The sequence below is a fragment of the Ursus arctos genome, unplaced genomic scaffold, assembly GCF_023065955.2.
Source record: "Ursus arctos isolate Adak ecotype North America unplaced genomic scaffold, UrsArc2.0 scaffold_36, whole genome shotgun sequence".
Lineage (NCBI taxonomy): Eukaryota > Metazoa > Chordata > Mammalia > Carnivora > Ursidae > Ursus > Ursus arctos.
This window is the reverse complement of record NW_026623050.1, coordinates 526312-545159: the sequence shown is the minus strand read 5'-3', so window position 1 is coordinate 545159 and position 18848 is coordinate 526312. Positions and strand designations below refer to the sequence as shown.

The window sequence follows — 18848 nt, the reverse complement described above, 5'->3', positions numbered from 1 at the left end:
AGTGGAAGGCAGGCGGTCTTGAGCTGAACACGCTTGCTAAATTCTGAGCGTGTGTACGGGCACTTTTCTGTGCAGACAATGTGAAGGTGCCCCTGGGTTTTTAAAAGGCTTGGCAAACTACAACTAAAAGCTAAATCAATGTTGCTTATCTCTCCTTTCTCTCAGAATTTACCCGCATCAACTACCAAGGCCATGAGCTCTTTGATAATTTGATAAATTATTCTCTAATTAGTTGCTGCATTTGCCTGTTAAAGGAGGTTTTTTGAGGACAGAGCCTTAACCTAAAGAAATGATTCCCACAGGGAGGATTTCAGGCTGGTAGCTCAGACGGCCTGGAGTTCCCTTCCCATCACACCAGTAGGTGGCCTCAGCTTCTAGCTATGCACTGGTCAGCTCCGGCTTCATCCTTTGCAAAGGTCAAGGGACAGTTGGCCCTTAGAGATGGCTGTAAAATCAACCGCAGCTTCCCTCTGTTGTCTCTTTGTACGTGCTCAGTGACTCTATTTTGAGTGTGCATAGGCCCTACAACGTACTGTCACCTGGTGGCAGACTTTACCTTCGGTATCTCACTTCGTTAGCCACGCATTCCTTTTAACCCTACTGCCGACCCTTGAATAACGCGGGTTTGAACCATGCAGGTCCGCTTGTACATGGATGTTTTTTTCAATAAATACAGTACTATACATGTATTTTCTCTTACTTATGATTTTTGTTACTATTTTCCCTAGCTTCCTTTGTTGTAAGAACAGAGTATATGATACATGCAACATAAAATACGTGTTAATCAACTGTTTGTGTTATGGTGAGGCTTCCGGTCACCAGGGGGCTATTAGTAAAGTTTTGGAGGGAGTCAAAGTTATATGTGGATTTTTTTAAAAGATTTATTTATTTATTTGAGAGAGAGAGGGTGGGAGAGGGCAGAGGGAGAGAGAGAATCTCAAGCAGGCTCCACACTGAGCGTGGAGTCCAAAGGGGGCTCGATGTCACAATCCTGAGATCATGCCCTGAGCCGAAATCAAGAGTCAGACACTTAACCGACTGAGCCACCCAGGTGCCCCCGAAAAGTTATACATGGATTTTTGACTGGGTTGGGGAGGGGTCAGCACCCCTAACTGCCATGTTGTTCCAGGGTCAACTGTACTCACTTTTTGAAGTGATTTACCCAAGATCTTATTTTAGGAGCTAAGTGTTTGGTGGCTTAGCTCTGCTTTATGATAATGGATGGGTGTTTCTTTTTTCATTCTTTCTTCCTTCATTAGTTTCTTTCTTTTTTTTTTAATTCGATCTCTCTGTTTTTATTTCACACTGCAGTCACTTGAGGCCTTCCATGTTACAGCAACTCTTGCGACGTCTGGTGTTTGACGTGCCACAGCTCAACGAATATTGCAAAATGCCTCTTAAGGTGAACCTCCTCACTCTTATAGAAGTACCGTCCATGGCACGGAAACTTGCCTTCCAAAACGTGAGGTCTTCACAACCGGGGAAGCAAAATACACATTAAACGGGTTTTACTTTTTTAAGCTGACGGCTAACAAGATACAACCCACCATATCAAACCCCTTCTTGAGTGTCTAGGTTGCAGAGAGTAGATCATTAACTGCCCCAATTTTCTTTAATTGCTTTCCACTGACTACATGTTACTTAGCAGAAGTTAATGAGGGGGACCTGGATTTTGCACTTTCTTGCCTTAATTAGGTTTTCAGAATGTTTTCAACCTCAAAGAGCTTTGAAGGCCTTGTGATTATTCATTCAAGTATAGACTACACTGTCCTTTTCTGTCCATACTGTCTTGTGCCTTCTTTTTGCCTCTATAACAGACCCTCTTTTTTGTTTTTTTACTCTTATCTCTGTCTTCCTTTATTAATGGAAAGTACAGCCAAAGAACTATCTGTTGTCTCTTTGATGACTTTCTCATAAATTACGGAAGTGTTATCACTGGCACAGGGAGCGTCTGGGCGTGGGTGGGAGAGCACCACAATCAACTGCCCCCCCCCAAGAGAACAGTGTTTTTCATCTTTTACCGATGAGGGACCTGCCATATTTTCATATTCATTGTGTCAGCAGTGGCCAGCCACACCTGAAAATTCTGTCTGGTGATTTCACAGAACTTTTCCTTCTTCTCAGAAATAGTCTAAGCAAGATTTCAAGATGCACGTTACTGGGATAAACAGAATTCCCAGAATCCTTTAGTTCAATCCTCTGTCTCCATACCCAGCAGAAAACAGCTTATATGTTGTCAGAGATTCCACTGCCCTCCAAAGGCTTGTTCTCTGGAATCTTAATCCCAATAAATGTTTTAGCTGAAAACCATGGTTTTCACAGTTCAGCTTGGCATTGCTTCCTCAGCAGGCCTGTACAGTCAGCCGGATTCTGGCTCCTGAGGAAGCAGCATCCGTAGCACTCAGCTCGCTTTTATGTCTTAGACCAGCAGGATTTTTCTTAGAGGATGTGGATCCCACCTGCTGGGATGGGAACAGTGGCGCTGTACTTCTGCCCTCTACTGGCCACATGTGGAACTGTGGTAACATGGTCAGGCCATCAGAGGGCTCAAGAGAAAAGCAAGGAAAGCCGTGGGCAGTAATCAATGTAGAGAAAATCTTCAGGCCCACCACATGCTCCCCATCATTCCCATATCAGCATCACCCAGAATCTTCTAGCTTTATAAACAAATGTCTCAGAAGAAATTCTTCCCACCCTCGAGTGCCTGGAAGGTTACACAGCAAGTACTTTCAGAGGGTAGCATTTTCTCATTGGAAGTAGAAACAGTTTCTCTCCACTTTCCAACTGCTAGGGGCACATTAGGAGGCACAAGAATTAATCAGGCAGATTCAGCACAGGCTAGAGCTCATCAGGAGGGAAAGCAGACCATTCCCAGTGATGTCCAGGGGTCTCCCTGGAGCTCACCCAGCTGTTTCAGCTGTTGGCTTCACTCTCACGTGGGCTGCTTGCTGTTCTGTTCTCCCCTGCACGTCGGGGCTGCCTGTGGGTCTTCTCTGCCCCACTGACTGGTGCAATCCTGTTCCAACCTCCCAGCTCCTGACAAATCACTATGAACAGTGCTGGAAGTATTACTGTCTGCCTTCAGGATGGGGGAGCTACGGGCTGGCTGTGGAAGAAGAGTTGCATCTGACGGAGAAACTCTTCTGGGGGATTTTTGACTCCCTCTCCCATAAGGTACTGGCAGTACTTCCTGAACAAAGAGGGAGGACCGTGATAACCAGTGAATAATGAATGCCTATGAATAACAATAGCTGATATTATTAGCCTTTGCCACCTGCTAGGGACAGTGCCAGTTACACAAGCATAGCACACCATCCTTACTCCCAACGCTCTGGAACAGGAACTCTGCTAATCGTCATTTCACAGGTGAGGGAAAGTCTCAGAACAGTCGAATAACTTGTCAGACTCACAAAGCTGATACATGGGAGAAGGACTTCCAGAGTACATTAGAAAAATATGTCCCTGGTTCAGTCTTGATGACTTACCCACACCCCCATTCCTCTCCTCCTGACATCGTGTGGCCCCTGTTAGCCAGCCTTTACCAAGTTCAGATGTAGAGGAGAAAGCCCAACAGCCACTGTGAGGTTGAGAGTGGGATTTCAGAAAACCACATGCCATTCTGGGGAAGGTTCTTCACAGCCACTCGTTCGAGGAGGAAATTGAGTAAAAACTGAGGGCCTCTGAATCCCGAGCCTCTGGACAGTCTGAGTGAAACACAGTTCAAACTCTCACACTTGCGTCCACTCCCCTTCACCCAGGTTATCTAGATTTCTGAAGTCGTCAACTTTAAAGGCAGACCTGCCTTCTGAGGTAGGTCTGGTCTTCTTACCGAAGTCTGGAGCATGTGTATAGCTGCCAGTCGTGTTGACCTGCACTTAAATTTTCTGTATTCCAGTTTTCTTTGGTCTGGTATGAGTAGATCAAAAGCTGCTCCTAACCCCATGTTATTTGACTGAAATTTTTTCTGGGCCCACTCGAGAGAGTGGGTGTGATATTGAGTCGTCTGCTGACGACACCAGCATAAGACCCGTATCAGCTAGTGAGGGGACTGGCAGGGCTGCTGCAGCCCCATCCGGACAGAGGTTGGGTCAGTTTCTATAACCATCCATGGCAGACAAGTTTATAGACCACTGGAACCGTTAGATACTCCTGCAATTAACCATTTGGGAGAGAATGATTTAAACTTTGATTGAAGGTTTTTCAACTTAAAGCAAATGGTGACTTGAAGGCTTCACAGGTTGTCATTTCATCCTCTAAGGATCACTCAGTTTCTGCCAGAAAGTATCCAAGAGTTTACACGTTCCCCATTTTGGTTCACCTAGACAAATGCAAGCATGTTATTGTTTTCTTCAGCTAATTGTTGAATGGTTCCGCGTGGGTAGCCCTGGTTCTCACCTCTCTACTAACATGGTCTTTGTCTTTCTTCACAGAAGTATGACCCAGACCTTTTCCGAATGGCCCTTCCTTGTCTCAGTGCTATAGCGGGGGCCCTGCCACCAGATTATTTAGATACCAGAATCTCAGCCACATTGGAGAAACAGATCTCAGTGGATGCAGATGGCAACTTTGACCCCAAACCCATCAACACCATGAAGTGAGTCCAGAATCCTCTCTAAGCTGATCCTGTATTTTGCCCAGTTGCCAGTGTTTCTCTTTCAGAAGGTGCAAGAAATGTAAACTTTCCTTCCTTCCCTCTTGCCAACACTGCTGATCATTTCCCTTAATGCTACACGTCACATCAGGCACTGGATTTTGTCCTCAACTCCTGAAGGTTTCATCCATCCATAGCTGATTATATACTGTATTATTACATTCTGGGCTTTTCTTTTGGGGGTGGTTTATTTATTATAAGAGATGAATGTTCTCCACAAGTAAATGTCGCCTGAGGCATTGCAAGAACCGCCCTGACAAATGATGCAATTAATGTATTAATGAGTTTTTTGACAAAATCTTCATTCTTTGTGAATTAGGCCTCTATAGTTCTAATAGCATCATACATCAGAACAACTCTATAAATAACACTTAGCTGAACTCCAGTAAGACCGCAGGGTGTGATGACACAACAGCAAGGGGCCCTTATTTGAAAGACTGGACCCACTCTTTGCCATGCTGAAATTTTGCTGGAATTTTGGAATAACCTTATAATAGTGTCTTTTACTCCCTTCTTCTGGTTCTCCAGCATTCCTCCCTGGTAATGACTAGGCCACAGATAAAATGTTGGGCAACATACGCTCAATTTTGTCTTGTGGCAGTTTTTTCCTAGTCATGGTGATGTGTTGTGGGTCATACAGTCTTCATCTCCAGGTGCATTTTAAGTTAAGAACTCTAAAAGTGCTTTGGGATTGAGCAGGGAAAGCAAGACCTCCTGTATGAGCCTGTCGGACTTGTGTTTTATGGCGGTAGTTCTCATAAGAGGCGTAGCCTGAGCCATTCCTAGGGGCTGTCAGCTTTGATAGTGTATAAAATTCATCTTCAGGAAAATTAAGTATACATTTCATCAGATGGAGCCTTGAGCTGAGTGGATGGTGGGAAACAGAATTGAACCTACCGTAAAGAAGAGGTTAGGGGCGTGGTAAACCACCAAGCTAGGGCCTAGGAGAAGGCAGGTGTTGACTTTGGAGAATTTCACCCTGTGAAAACGTAAACGTGCTGAAGGGTGACAGATGGTACTAGTAACCTGGACGCCTTCGTAAACACTTGCAGACGCTCTGTGCTAGCAATTGTTCGCTAAAGATGGCTATGGGTCCATGTTATTTTGAGAGATCTGATTTCTTCACATATGCCTCTGGCATCAGTATGGTTCTTTGGGTAATATGAGTAACAGGAGCTCTAAGTTAAGCAGAAAAGCACCTTACTGGAAGGATACAGGCTTATTATCAAAACCTAGTGAAAATCTGACTAACGAGGCCTCAGGAAGGACAGGAAGCGAGGCAGAGTGACCAAATGAAGAAACTTCAAGTAGTATCCCCATTGGGGGCATCAGCTCCAAGGGTTTGCTGCTTGGTCTCAAACGTCTCCAGGCTCAGATTCCGGGGAGAGTGAGTCCGATTGGCCTAGTCGGTGCCCGTTCTTGATGACCGTTCACATGAGACTCCGTGCCTTGCAAAACTTGTTCCTCAAAGGGAGATGGAGGTGCTTTTACTGCCTGAGGGGACAGAAGCTGCCGGGCTAACAGAAACAGATGTCTGCCCTCCTAACCAGATTCTCGTATTTAAACATGAGTCACTGCATCCAGAAAGGTAGACGACCACCACTATTTTGTGACATTTGCTCCTCTAGCCACCCATTTCTGGCACTCCCAGATTGGAGTGCTGGGGTTACAGGCAGTATCTTTGGATAAAGGGATTCTCCCTGGCTCACCCAGACTGGTCTGGCTCAGGAGCCAGGGTGGTTCTTAGGGAGCCAAGGGCACCTGGAGCAGCGGGAGGGAGGTCACCCATGCAGCCGAGGCTCCTGCAGTGACGGCCTCTGATTAGACAGCGTGTGTGTTTGTGACCCAGCATGGACACGCCATCCTTCTGCACAGGAAGCTCAGTTGGGAATCCAGCTTCGGCTTTGGGTCAGCAGTCTAACTTCTGACCGCTGATTGCTGCTTCTGGCCATCTTTGCAGTACATCCTGCTCAAGTGCCTGGGGAGGTCATACTGTTTTTTTTCTCATTTCACAGTTTCTCCTTGCCTGAAAAATGGGAATACATCGTCACCAAGTACGCGGAGCATTCACATGATAAATGGGCCTGTGACAAGGTAAGGGTTAGCATCCAGCTGACAGTCGTCAGGGGGAAACCAGCCCAACCACATTACAGGGTCCAGTCCTGGAAATCCGCCTGATTTGTCTAAGTGACAGACTGGCCGTGCCAAGAGCATTCATTATTTCTGAGCAGCAATTTCCCAGGGTTGGTGGAGGTCGGGGAAATAGGCGGCAGCAACGGCTGGTGCTGCTTTTTGTATTTCTCAAGAAAATGATTGATTCCGGGAGCGTTAACTCCTTTCTAAACATTGCATATTCTGCAGTTTGCACCGAGCACATGCTTGCGTGGTTTTGACGTCAACACGTAATGCGGGGCAGGAGGCTTTCATTAATTTTTTCTTTGAAAGTAGCGTTGGAAAAGGGGAAATAAAACTGAAAGCCTTGCCCTTGCATTCTGCCAGCAAACTGAATTTTATTCTAGGGAGGACACGTGTCTTTCTAAGGCAGGCAGCGGTAGAACTTCCAGACACTCCCTTATTAATAAGCCTGTCCATCTGGTGTTTAAAATTCCTCACCACATGAGGTCAGGCTGCTTAATGAGTTTAATTGCTCTGTCAGCCCTTTAATGCTGGCAGGCAAAGTGGGAGAAATGTGCCAAAGCCATCCAGGATTCCTGTGGGCAGCCAGTTAAGGATTGGGGCCATTGCTCAGCTGCGGCTTCCGGCGCGTAACTGTGAAGCCACGTCCCCGGCAAAGCCACAGAAAACCACCTCGGAGCCGTGTGCCCCGGAGCAGGGACACCTTGAGCCACTGGCTCAGCCTCTATATTGATCTGGGGTCTGCTTTTATTGTTTGATCACTGTCTATTTGGGACTGATGATGACGACAGTCCTTGTAACTATAGAATGGGCTCATGCCTCGTGATTCTAGGACAGGGGTTGGCACACTTTTTCTGTAAAGGGCCAGATAGTAAACATTTCAGGCTTTGTGGGCTAGGCCGTCTCTGTTACAACCAGTCATCTCTGCTGTTGTAACACAACGGTCGCCGGGGGTGACACATAGATGCAAGCGTGTGCCTATGCTGAGAAACTGTATTTCTACCACGGGGTTGGGTAGATGGGCTGAAGGGCTCCAGGCTGCTGACCCCTGGTCTAGAAGGAGCAACATGCCTATTTGGCCAACCCGTGAGTTAGGGGAAAGGGACACCTCCACGAACCGATAGCAACATCCAAGCTCTCACTAAGCCATGTGGATTTTACCTCGTTGGTCGCTGTTGAATTTGTGTAGGTCTGTCTCTCTGTGCCATGGCTTTAGTCCAGGCTACAGTCATCCTTCGCCCAGATGATGGTGATAATGTCCTAACTAGTCTGCCCATGTGCATTTTGTCTGTTCTGTTCTTTACGCTGCTGGCAAGTATGCAAATTGAGTCATATTCTACCAATGTTTTCCCTCCCAGCCCTTCTCCTTGTTAAAGTCCTTTAATAGCTTCTAACCATTTTTAATACAAAGGCCAAAATCCTAAACACGACCCGACGATAGACACTACCTCACCTGGCCTCTGCTGCCGTCTCCAGCCTCATCTCTCCCTCTGCCCTCCAGCCACATCCTCTTCTTTTAGTATCTCTGTCTCTCTCTCTGACACACACACACACACACACACACACACACACACACACACTACATGAGCCTGAAACCCTTCTCACTCTGAGCCAGTCCCCATCTGCATCCACACACATGCAAACACCAGTCACCAATTCATCCTTCAACTATCCATCCAGTGTGAGCTCCTAGGATACCTCTTTCCCAGATTTCTCCTATATAGGCCTTCTTAGCATCTTGCTCTTTTCCTTCATAGTGTTTCTGTAGCAGTTTTATATATTTATAAGAATTACACAGTGGTGCCAGTTATCAACTGTCCCTTTCCTGGTGTGGTATGTGATTAATCTCTCTCTCTTCCACTAGACTGTGAGCTTCACATGCGTAAGGAAGCAGGTCTTGCTCACCATTGCCTAGTGGGCAGTGATCATCTAACAGAGGAGAGAGTGTTTTCCCCTGCCCCCAAGAGCTTCATAGTCTTGTGGGGTAAACAAAACAAGCCAGCCGCTATACAGGTCGCTCTGTGCTGCGGTGGGCAGGAGCACGAGGTTAGAGCACGTAACCCATAAAAGGAGTCCCTAAGTCAATAGTAAGTGTCCAGGAGTCCTTCCCTGAGCTGCGGACATCTACACTGTGTGCTTAGGGATGCATCGTTGTTCAGGCCCAGGGAAACAAGTACAGTGCAGTCCATGGGAGCAGCAGATGCAAGCAGAGACGTGAGGGAGAGTCTCGTGGCTCTGGAGAACCATAGTTCAATATTATGGGATCACAGAGTAGAGCAGAGGAAGAAGGGTGAGAAATGAGTCTAGAAAGGTCAGCAAGATCTCACAATAGCTTTAGAGGCCACAAGGAGTTTGGGTTTTATCATGATGACAGCTGGGAGTCAGAAAATCTTAAAGCAGTAGAGTGCCCTGACCCAGGTGATTTTATGAATCTCACCTGACGGTCATGTAGAAAATGGAGTCCACGGAGAGGTGGCAAGACTGGAGGCAGAGAGGCTGCACGGAGGCTGTGGCAGTAATCCAGGTGAGAGCCGGTGGTGGCCAGAACTGAAACACTGGCAGGGAAGCTAGAGAGGCAGACCGATGAACAGGTCTGGGAGGTTGAACACATGTGAGAGGGTGCAGAGACTGGGGCATCAAGGAAGATCTGCCACGTCTGGCTTGGACAGTGGGCATAGGCTGGTGCCATTCACTGAAATGCAGGGAACCCAAGAGGAGGGACCCCTGAGAGGAGCGAAATGCCAGGTTCTGCTTCAGGCATGAGAGGAGGTCCCTGCGGGCATCGAAGCAGAGCTTCAGTAAGTTTGGAAATTAGGAAAGATATCTGGGCTGGATACTGACCGAGATTAGTCCACCTGTGGGCCGTGGGCCTGGATTACATCTACCAGGGAGCGTGTGCTCTGGAGAAGGGACAGAAACTTGAGAAACAGACTCATTAATAAGTGGGCAGAGGCAGAGATTTCAAAAGATCAGCCAGGAGTCTTTGGGCTGTGAGGTTATGACAATCAGGGGTTCTTACTTATCTCTGTATCCACGGTGCCTGGGACAGAGTCTGGTGTACTAGGCATTCAACCGATGTTTGTTGAACAAAGTTTGAAATTTCTAAACTTCTATGACTCTAGGAGACATGCATTGCTACAATTCTGCTCTAGGGTTGGCCGGCATGCAGTGCAAATCACGTCAGCCCCCTCCAGGCAGCATGCAGTAGGACCAGTCCTCACATGTCTTTGGCCTTGTCTACTCTCCTTGCCTGTGAACACGACACGCTAACCTGAGAAGCATTGTTCATAGGTCTTTTGAAACCTCCTTCTGCTGAAACACAAGCGAGTAAGCAGCGAGGACAGCAGCTGAAACAAGAAGAAATAAAGGAGCAGAGTTCAAAATTCAGGGGGCAGAGAGCTTGATGGCCTGAAAGGATCAATTAGACATTGGGGGGAGTGGATTTTCAAGCTCTGTCACATCCCATTATTCCATTTGTTCAGTGAAAATAGAAGCTGGGATTTGGGTCATACAGTGGGGCTTTTTGGATGCCAAGGATATTTGAACTGAGAACATTTCTACAGAGTCAGAATGGTTGGAAATATGGAATTTCACTGGATGAAAATGTGAAGACCCATCCACTGATCCGGCCTTTCAAGACTTTAACGGAAAAGGTAAGAAACTTGCCTCTGGTAACACTGAGTGGCCATGCTGATTTTGCTTCCTTGGAAATTCTTTCAGATGGTTAGAGGAGTTCAGGGCACATTCCCCCTCAAGTTCATGTCGGCTCCTCAGGAGCTCGCCAGTGGGCAAGAGCCCCAGGACCAGTTTCCCAGAGCCCAGCCTCACGTTTTGCTCATCGGCTCTGAGCACCATTGGGTGGCGAAGCACCATCCGGCGCCTGGAGGCTGAGCCAAAACGAATCCGTAGTTCACTTATAGCAGGACTAGGAAGGGCTTTTGTTTGGCTGTTGATGTGGGGAATTTGGGGCTAGGAGAAGGTTGAATTGCTGGAGGAAATTCAGATAGAAATGATCTCCAGTCACGATAGACAAAGGGAGTAGAAAGGAGGGGTCCTAGGGAAATATGGACAGGTCTTTTGGGGTTATTACTATTATTGTTAGGAAATTTGGTTCAATACAACTCCAAATTCCTGTCTTGGGATCAGTAAGAGTTCTGTGTAAGCTGTAGGCTTTGTGTCGTATGTAAAGCATGGCACGTGTATCATTGCATGTATATTGGCCATCTGTAAAATTGTGTATAGCTCAAGGGAATTCTAAATCTAAGAAATTCTACTTTCAAAGCTCAAAGGAGAGCTTTGTTCTGATCACTTCCACAAGCCCTGTCTTAAGCAGCTACCAGAACATGAGGGGTCACTCTCCTATTCTTGCTCCTCTTTATCCAGAAACTCAATAATGTCTGGTACATTCCTTCTAAATGCAGGAGACTATAGGGTCTTGTACTTGAAAACGTTAGAAAGACGATTACGTGTGTCAGGGGAGATGCTACAGAGGGCGTCTTGACCTAGTGACAGGAGGCTGGAGCCCCCCCCCCATCCACTGTGGGGGCCAACTTCACAGGGAATCGGGCCAGTCATAGGCAGGGGTGTGCTCTGCAAATCTCTTTAGCTCGGATTTTCTTCCAGGAGAAGGAAATCTACCGCTGGCCTGCCAGGGAGTCCCTGAAAACCATGCTGGCTGTGGGCTGGTCTGTGGAGAGGACCAAAGAGGGAGAGGCCCTGGTTCAACAGCGGGAAAACGAGAAGCTTCGGAGCGTGTCCCAGGCCAGCCAGGTATGATGGCATGCCCAGGGCCAACACTGGGCCAGTAAGAACCCCCAGAGACCCTGGGAAAGCTCTCCCTGGGGTGTCAGGGGCCAAGAACCACCAACAATGAACCCCGAGGATCTTTCGGGAATACATTTTTGGCAGCTGAAGTCAGGATAGTGATAAGAATAAGGAAAATAATGGCAAACCCAGTGATTCTGTCTTTGCTTCCCTAGGGCAACAGCTACAGCCCTGCTCCCCTGGACCTCTCCAATGTGGTGCTCTCCAGGGAGCTCCAGGTCAGTGTTGGTACTTGCACAACAGCATATCTTGCTCTCTAAATCTAGCCCCTAAGTGCAGAGGCATATTACCCTCTTTTCTTTTAAAAAGGGGTGGGAGGGGCAAGAATGCCTAGAACATAGCACCACGAAAATATCAGACTTGAAGAGAGCCACACCAGGCCTGGGCCACAGGGCAAGTCTCAGCAGAATAAACCAGTTCTCTAAGAAGGCCAGTCTTTGCACTTCTTCCAGGGACATCATAACACGTAATGCCTCAATAAAAGGAGGAGGACACAGCAAATTACTATATCAACACACAGAACTAACAACTAGGAGAAAAAACTAATAAGGGCTAGGAGAACACCAGTGGAAAGGCCCCTGGGTGGGGGTGCTTTCCTTGCCCCAGCAGGTGCGGCCAGCCATAGGGACACTTGTGTGTCCCGTGGTGGATTCACTCAGGGGCCCCGCGATGGCACAGGATTTAGGGGCAGACAACCCAGAGGATGAAACTAAAAGCCCTAAGCTGTCTCCTCCCACCACCCCCCTCCCCCACCCTCCCCTCCCACGCACACTGGTTGCCTCGACGGGCTCCAGCCTGGGCCAGTTACTCCTCAGTCCATCAGACCAACACTTTGGACCTTAGAGAAAGTTTCTTTCCAGCATACACCCTTCATTTCAGGTCACTGTTTTATGAGTCTTATAAAGATGAATTCTATTTGAGAAATCTTATTTGCAGCCATTTTTCTCTAAGATGTGATTCTTTTTAGTTTGCTTGGCTAAACTTTTGGGGATTCAAGACTGTTGCTTGACTCCCACTTGCATCTTCCTGTCTCAGGTCAGGAATAAAATCCCAAACTCCCATGACAAATGAAGCGCCACCAGAATGCAGTTTCAAATGGAAATGTGTGTTTCTCATAAATGAATCAAACTGCCAGGAAATAACTTCCAAGGGAAGGACAGAATTAGAAATTGTTTTCTGTGTGTATGGGAAGATACGAAACTAATGAGGTGCATAAGCACGGACTAATTAATGACGGGAGACACTCAGCAATGTGCCGTTAGCATTTGGTGGTGCTCTGTTCCTGAGGCTGTCTGAAATAGGTGGGCAGATAGGAACCCATTTTTCTTCGCTTTCTTTCCATCCGTCGTCTCCTTGGTGGGACACAGGGAATGGTGGAGGTCGTGGCTGAAAACTATCACAACATCTGGGCCAAGAAGAAGAAGCTGGAACTGGAGAGCAAAGGTGAGCCAGGTTCTTGGTGCCCTACAGAAGGTGAGCCGGGGGGCAGGTATGTGTTCCCAGAGGTGCAAAGGAAGAGCCAAATATGTTGTCCTCTCTCTCACTTTCCTGAGCCCAGGTGGCGGCAGTCACCCTCTGTTGGTGCCATATGACACCTTGACAGCCAAGGAGAAGTTCAGGGACCGAGAGAAGGCACAGGACCTGTTTAAATTCCTCCAAGTGAATGGCATCGTGGTTTCGAGGTGAGTCCTCTTCCTGGTGATGTTAGCCAGGCGGGGGTGGGCTTCTGGGCGTGGTCTCTCCCTCTCCAGGTATTTACTCACCTGCCTGCAAAACAGATGAGAGGAAGGGTAGCGGTTAGTATTTTGAAATGAGAACAGGGCCAGTCAATATCCATTTTTAAAAACCAGTTATAGGAAAGAATCATGACAAATGATACATATACACTTTAAACATCTCATTTTAAATTGAAGCATATAAACATGCATTCATTCACAAATCCTGCACTGTAGGCCCCAGCAGCTTCTCTTTGTTGTTTGATTGATTGAGTTATAAACCATATCCGTAGTACATCCTCAAAGCTCTGGGACTTGGGCTTTTTTATAGAGCAGCGAGAATTACAGCACATATACAACCTTGGAAGAACAGTATTCTTCTAGATTTTTTTTCAACTTCCTCCCCGGTCTTTTACATTTATCTCCCCCATACCTAATTCAGAAACTGTGTATTTGGAAACACAATTCCAGGCCTTTGCAAAATATGCAGCTTAGCTCTCACAGAACCAGCAGTCCTCTTCACACTTTTACTTTGTTGTTTTAAATGATATTTAATTACATGATAACAACAGTGCGCATAACTGACAAAGTCTTTGAATGAAGAGAACTGATTCTTTTGAAGGTGTGACTCCACTGAGGAGATGGAATCCGTCAAGATTTCCTGAGACTTTTTATCTCAAACTTAGGTTTGTCAGAATTATCTAGAGGAGTGTTGTATGTGAGTATGGTCTTAGCTGCTTTAGTCTTTAAGGTAGAACTTATTTCCACGCTGGTCTGATGTCAGTGGTGGGCTGTGCTCCATGGGTCATGCTTGCTGAGTCCCTTGAAGGGTGGCAGACAAGCCAGTGTTCCTATTCTGATATAACCATTCCTCCTAAAAGAAATGTTTGCTGAGCCAGCTGCTATTTTTGCTTTTAGTTTCCTACAGAATTTTGCCACTGAACGGCAAAAACAAACAAAAATCTATACAAATATTTCTATTGTAGCTCATATGAAAAAATAACAAAACTTATTTGCCGTATTGTCAAGCAGGAAAGGTCAGACAGCAGGAGACCGCCTCTGGGGAAGCATTTGAGAAATACTCCCTTCGTCGTTTTAATCCTGTTCTTAGCACCCTGTGATTTGCTGATAAATAACTTGCTCACAGAAATGAAAAATTCCTCTTTCCCACACCTAAAAAGGAACTCAAGGAAATAGGGGGGAAAGGAAAAAGGTGATGAATTCAGCAAACGTATGCTAGTAGCAGTATTTACCATGTGCCAGACCCTACGGAGGGCACTCAGGTGTGCAGACAAGGAAGCGAGAGCCCCGTCAGCCAGGAGAACTCATCATCCATTACCCACGCGTCCAACCTGCTGCACCCTCAGCTTCCCCACCACTCACGCCTCCAACCTGCTGCACCCTCAGCTTCCCCACCACTCCGTGACAGCCCATTCTTCCTGGCGCTCAAGCCAAAACCCTCGACTGCGCTTTTTCCCCCACCCCATATCCAGTCCTTCAGGAAATCCTGATGGTTCTGCCTTTAAAAGATATCTAGAATCTGACCACTGCTCACCCGTTCCACGCTGTCACCATCAGTCCTGAAAGAGCCTCTGCCCCAGGCCACCTGCTTCAACCCTTGTGCCCCACCGTCAATTTTAAACCTAGCGACTGAAATAATTCTTTTATAACGTCAGTCATTCCCCTATACAGAACTCAGAGCAAAAGCAAAACGCTGAGGATGACCCACAGGGCCCTAACGATTTACGAACCACCTCATGTTTCTCTGACTGCCTGCTCACTTCGATGCCGTCCACGCTAGCATCTGCTGTATGCCTTCAACTCGGCATGCGTGCTCCTGCCTCAGGACGTTTGCACCACCGCTCCATATGCCTGGAAAGTTCTTAGCCCAGATGGCCATATGGCTCACCTCCTCACCTCCTTCAAGCCTTTCCTCCAATGTCATCTCCCCATGAAACCAGCAGTGATTGCCCGTGTGACACTACAGTCTGCTTGCCTCCCCCCTTCAGGCACTCTTGGGCCCTTTCATACTGCTTTGATTTTTCTTTTTTCATAATGCTAATTAACTTCTAGCATTCCACATAATTTATGCTTTGTTTTATATATTACGTGTGTCTGTTTACAGCTAGCATATAGGTTCCCTGGAGGCAGGCATTTTGTTTGCTTCTCTGATTTACCCCCCGCTCCATACTTGTTGAATGAATGATAAAGATACTTTGAAACATCTTCTCAGATAAGATTCTAGTGCAGGTGCTGTGTGCTCAGGGAGGCAGCTTCCAAGTGCAAGGGGTGAACAGTCAGATGACAAATCAGGTCACTGAGCCAGAATAACCGTTAACATTTGGAAAGTAAAGTCAACGCAGATAGGATTGCTGCTGCTCCGAAGTCACAAAGTCATCTCTGTTACTTCCTGGGGTTTACCCATTTCCAACCTAGAGGTGTGAAGGATATGGAGCTGGATGCCTCCTCCATGGAAAAGAGGTTTGCCTCTAAATTTTTGAAGAAGATCCTGAAATATGTTGATTCCGCCCAAGAGTTTATTGCCCATTTGGGTAAGTATCATTGTGACATATCCCCCAAATGTGTGCTTCCCTTAATATTTTGTACTCTCAAAAAGAATGTGGTATTCCTTTATCAAGGGATGATGCTTTCCTACTGTAGCTCTTCGTGATTCATTTAGACATCGTATGGTTTGGGGGGGGGAACGGTGGCTGAGATTTTGTCCCCCTTTTTTAAAAAAAATGTTTCATCCTTGGTTTCAGGGTTTGATTGAGCCATGTGTCATTTTGCACATAACTCATCCTATTGTAACTTTGCCATTGTTTTGCTTTGTGACTGTGGGCATATGACTCAACCTCTCTGAAGCTGCTTTCCCCATCAGCAAAGTGGAGGAAAGGGTAGTGAAACCGCTGAGAGAATTGACAGGAGAAGCAACTAACCAGCACGGTTAGAAAGTCCTTGGTAAAATAGAAGATACTTCGTATAAATCTAATGGCCTTTCCATGGCCCTTAGGAAAGCCGCTCTGTTTCTACGATGCTGTGACTGTTTTTGGTTTTGTTTTCTTTAACTGTGGCCAACTTTGTGTTACTTTTGTCTTTGTAGAAGCCATTGTCAGCAGTGGGAAAACGGAAAAGTCTCCCCACGACCAGGAGATCAAATTCTTTGCCAAAGTAAGTGATTCCCTGCATTTAACCAAATCACTTTCTTCTTAGAATCTACACAATTGAGGGTGCAAGTTAAGCTCACCTGCAGGGATATCCGAAACTCCAGCGGCTTCGATGAGATGGGCCCGTGTGTGTTGTGCAACAGTCCAGAGGCAAGAGGGTGGTCTGAAGGGGCAGGCAGCCCGTTCCGCGGCACGCCGTCCCCTCCGGGACTTGGTGCTTCCTTTCCTGGTGCTCCAGTGTCCCCTAAAGTGTGCTGTGTCAGTGTGGTCCAGACAGGCTCACCTGTACCACATCTGTGGGAAGGGGGAAAAGGAAAGAGGGGACAAGCTGCTTTTCTCCCTTAAAGTTCTATCCCCGTGGCTAAAATTCCATCATTTTTAGATCCACCCAGCTGCCAGGGAGTCTGGGTAATGTATTCTGTAGCTGGGGGACCCCATGCCCAGCTAAAACATGGGGGTTTCTGTTGCTAAGAGAAAGGAAGGAAGAATGAATTGGGTACCAGGGAGCAGTCTCTGCCATGGAACCCTACTCAGAGGACTGAATGCATTCGAAGCCTTGGGGTAACTGTGCCTGAGAAGCAGAGATGGAAGGCTCAAGGCTGGTAGTGCTAGGCCAGGCCCCAAGTGTTCCTGTTGGACGCCGTGCCCAAGAAGGCATGACTGAGCACAGATGTATCACCAGACTGTCCTGAAAATGCTGACTCCACCATATGCATAGTTCTTGGGACCCTTAGTTAACAGTCTTCTCCGTTCCCATATCCCCAAGGCCTCTGGTTTGAGGTGTGCGAGAGGAAAATGTGTTGGAAACTGCAATCCACTGGATGGTGTTTCCTGGAAATTCCAGGGCCTATGTTCAGAGGCTTTTTGCTCATGGAAAATGAACTTTTTCAAAGGAATCAAAGGAGGGGCTTTGGTTAGCTTCCTGGAAGTTAATTTATGGTGGATTTTCCAGGTTCTCCTCCCACTGGTTGATCAGTACTTCACCAACCACCGCCTCTACTTCCTGTCGTCCCCGTTGAAGCCCCTTAGCAGCGGCGGCTATGCCTCTCATAAGGAGAAAGAAATGGTGGCCAGGTGAGTCTACAAACGAGAAGGTCGTGGTGGCGATGTGCTTAACTCCTGGAGACTCAGTGGTGAATCTTTCGGAGAAATGAACTGTGGCCTGATGATTGGTGGCACAGAGGTTTTGGTTATCATCTTGGTTTTGAAAGTAATTATATTCATATTTATCTGTGTATTATTTTGGCAACCAAGAGAAGAGCACTGTTTGAAGGTATCAGTAGGTCTTGGGAAAAATTTATATACTCAGATCAACTTTTATCCTGAAATAACATTTAGAAAAAGGCAAAGTCAATCAGAAAGAACGATAACCCAACATTTGCAGCAACATGGACGGGACTGGAGGAGATTATGCTAAGTGAAATAAGTCAAGCAGAGAAAGGCAATTATCATATGGTTTCACTCATTGATGGAACATAAGAAATAGCAGGGAGATTGGTAGGAGAAGAAAGGGAAGAATAAAGGGGGGGTAAACAGAAGAGAGAATGAACCACGAGAGACTATGGACTCTGGGAAACAAACTGAGGGCTTCAGAGGGGAGGGGGGTGGGGGATTGGGATAGGCTGGTGATGGGTATTGAGGAGGGCACATATTGCATGGTGCACTGGGTGTTATATGCAAATAATGAATCATGGAACATTGCATCAAAAACTAAGGATGAGTTACTATATGGTGACAAACATAATAAAAAATTATTAAAAAAAAAAAAAAAAGGCAAAGTCAATCCCGAAGCTTGAACAGGCAAACACACAACATTGAGAAGAAACAGATTAACACTGTTTTCAATCCCATTCTTACCAGGCTTTTTCAGTTTAAATTTGTTTTAAAGAATCCGATCTTAACAAGTCCTATTGTGGATGATCCAATATTTGAAATCCAGAGCAACACAATTCAATTTAAGTTCCAAACAGGAAAAAAAAAAATGTTCCCCAGGATCACCAGCCTCCATTCTCAGCGCAGTAGACATAACATGAGGACACCTCAAGAGAGAGAGGAGAGCAGAGGATGCTTTATGATCAGGCTAAAAATGAATTCCACCATGCCTGTGGTCTTCTCTGATTTGATTGAGAATGACAGGGAATGAGTTAGACCTCTAAATGGCAAAGAGTTAAGAACTATAATGGAAACAGTCAACTCCTTCCCTAACAGCCATTGATGGTGGACGCCTACAGTATACCTTATAAAGACCCCCCCATTAAATATCACCACCCTCATGAGGATAGTCAACCTTAGGATTTAGCTAACATTTATTAAGGCCAAAGCTAACAGTGAGCTGGTTTTTCCTCCCTACACAAG

At 46.5% G+C, this 18848-nt stretch overlaps 1 protein-coding gene across 1 annotated transcript in view; it reads left to right on the top strand.

Annotated features, from left to right (window-relative positions):
- RYR3 (ryanodine receptor 3) overlaps window positions 1-18848 on the top strand; it is a 586345-nt gene that overhangs the window by 482206 nt on the left and 85291 nt on the right. Inside the window, exons 51-62 of the mRNA XM_044392456.3 lie at window positions 1312-1402; window positions 3034-3174; window positions 4431-4594; window positions 6667-6745; window positions 10351-10440; window positions 11411-11557; window positions 11767-11829; window positions 12979-13054; window positions 13170-13293; window positions 15763-15878; window positions 16430-16497; window positions 17446-17567. Of these exons, the coding sequence (XP_044248391.2) occupies window positions 1312-1402; window positions 3034-3174; window positions 4431-4594; window positions 6667-6745; window positions 10351-10440; window positions 11411-11557; window positions 11767-11829; window positions 12979-13054; window positions 13170-13293; window positions 15763-15878; window positions 16430-16497; window positions 17446-17567 (1281 nt within the window). The remainder of the gene's footprint in view (window positions 1-1311; window positions 1403-3033; window positions 3175-4430; window positions 4595-6666; window positions 6746-10350; window positions 10441-11410; window positions 11558-11766; window positions 11830-12978; window positions 13055-13169; window positions 13294-15762; window positions 15879-16429; window positions 16498-17445; window positions 17568-18848) is intronic.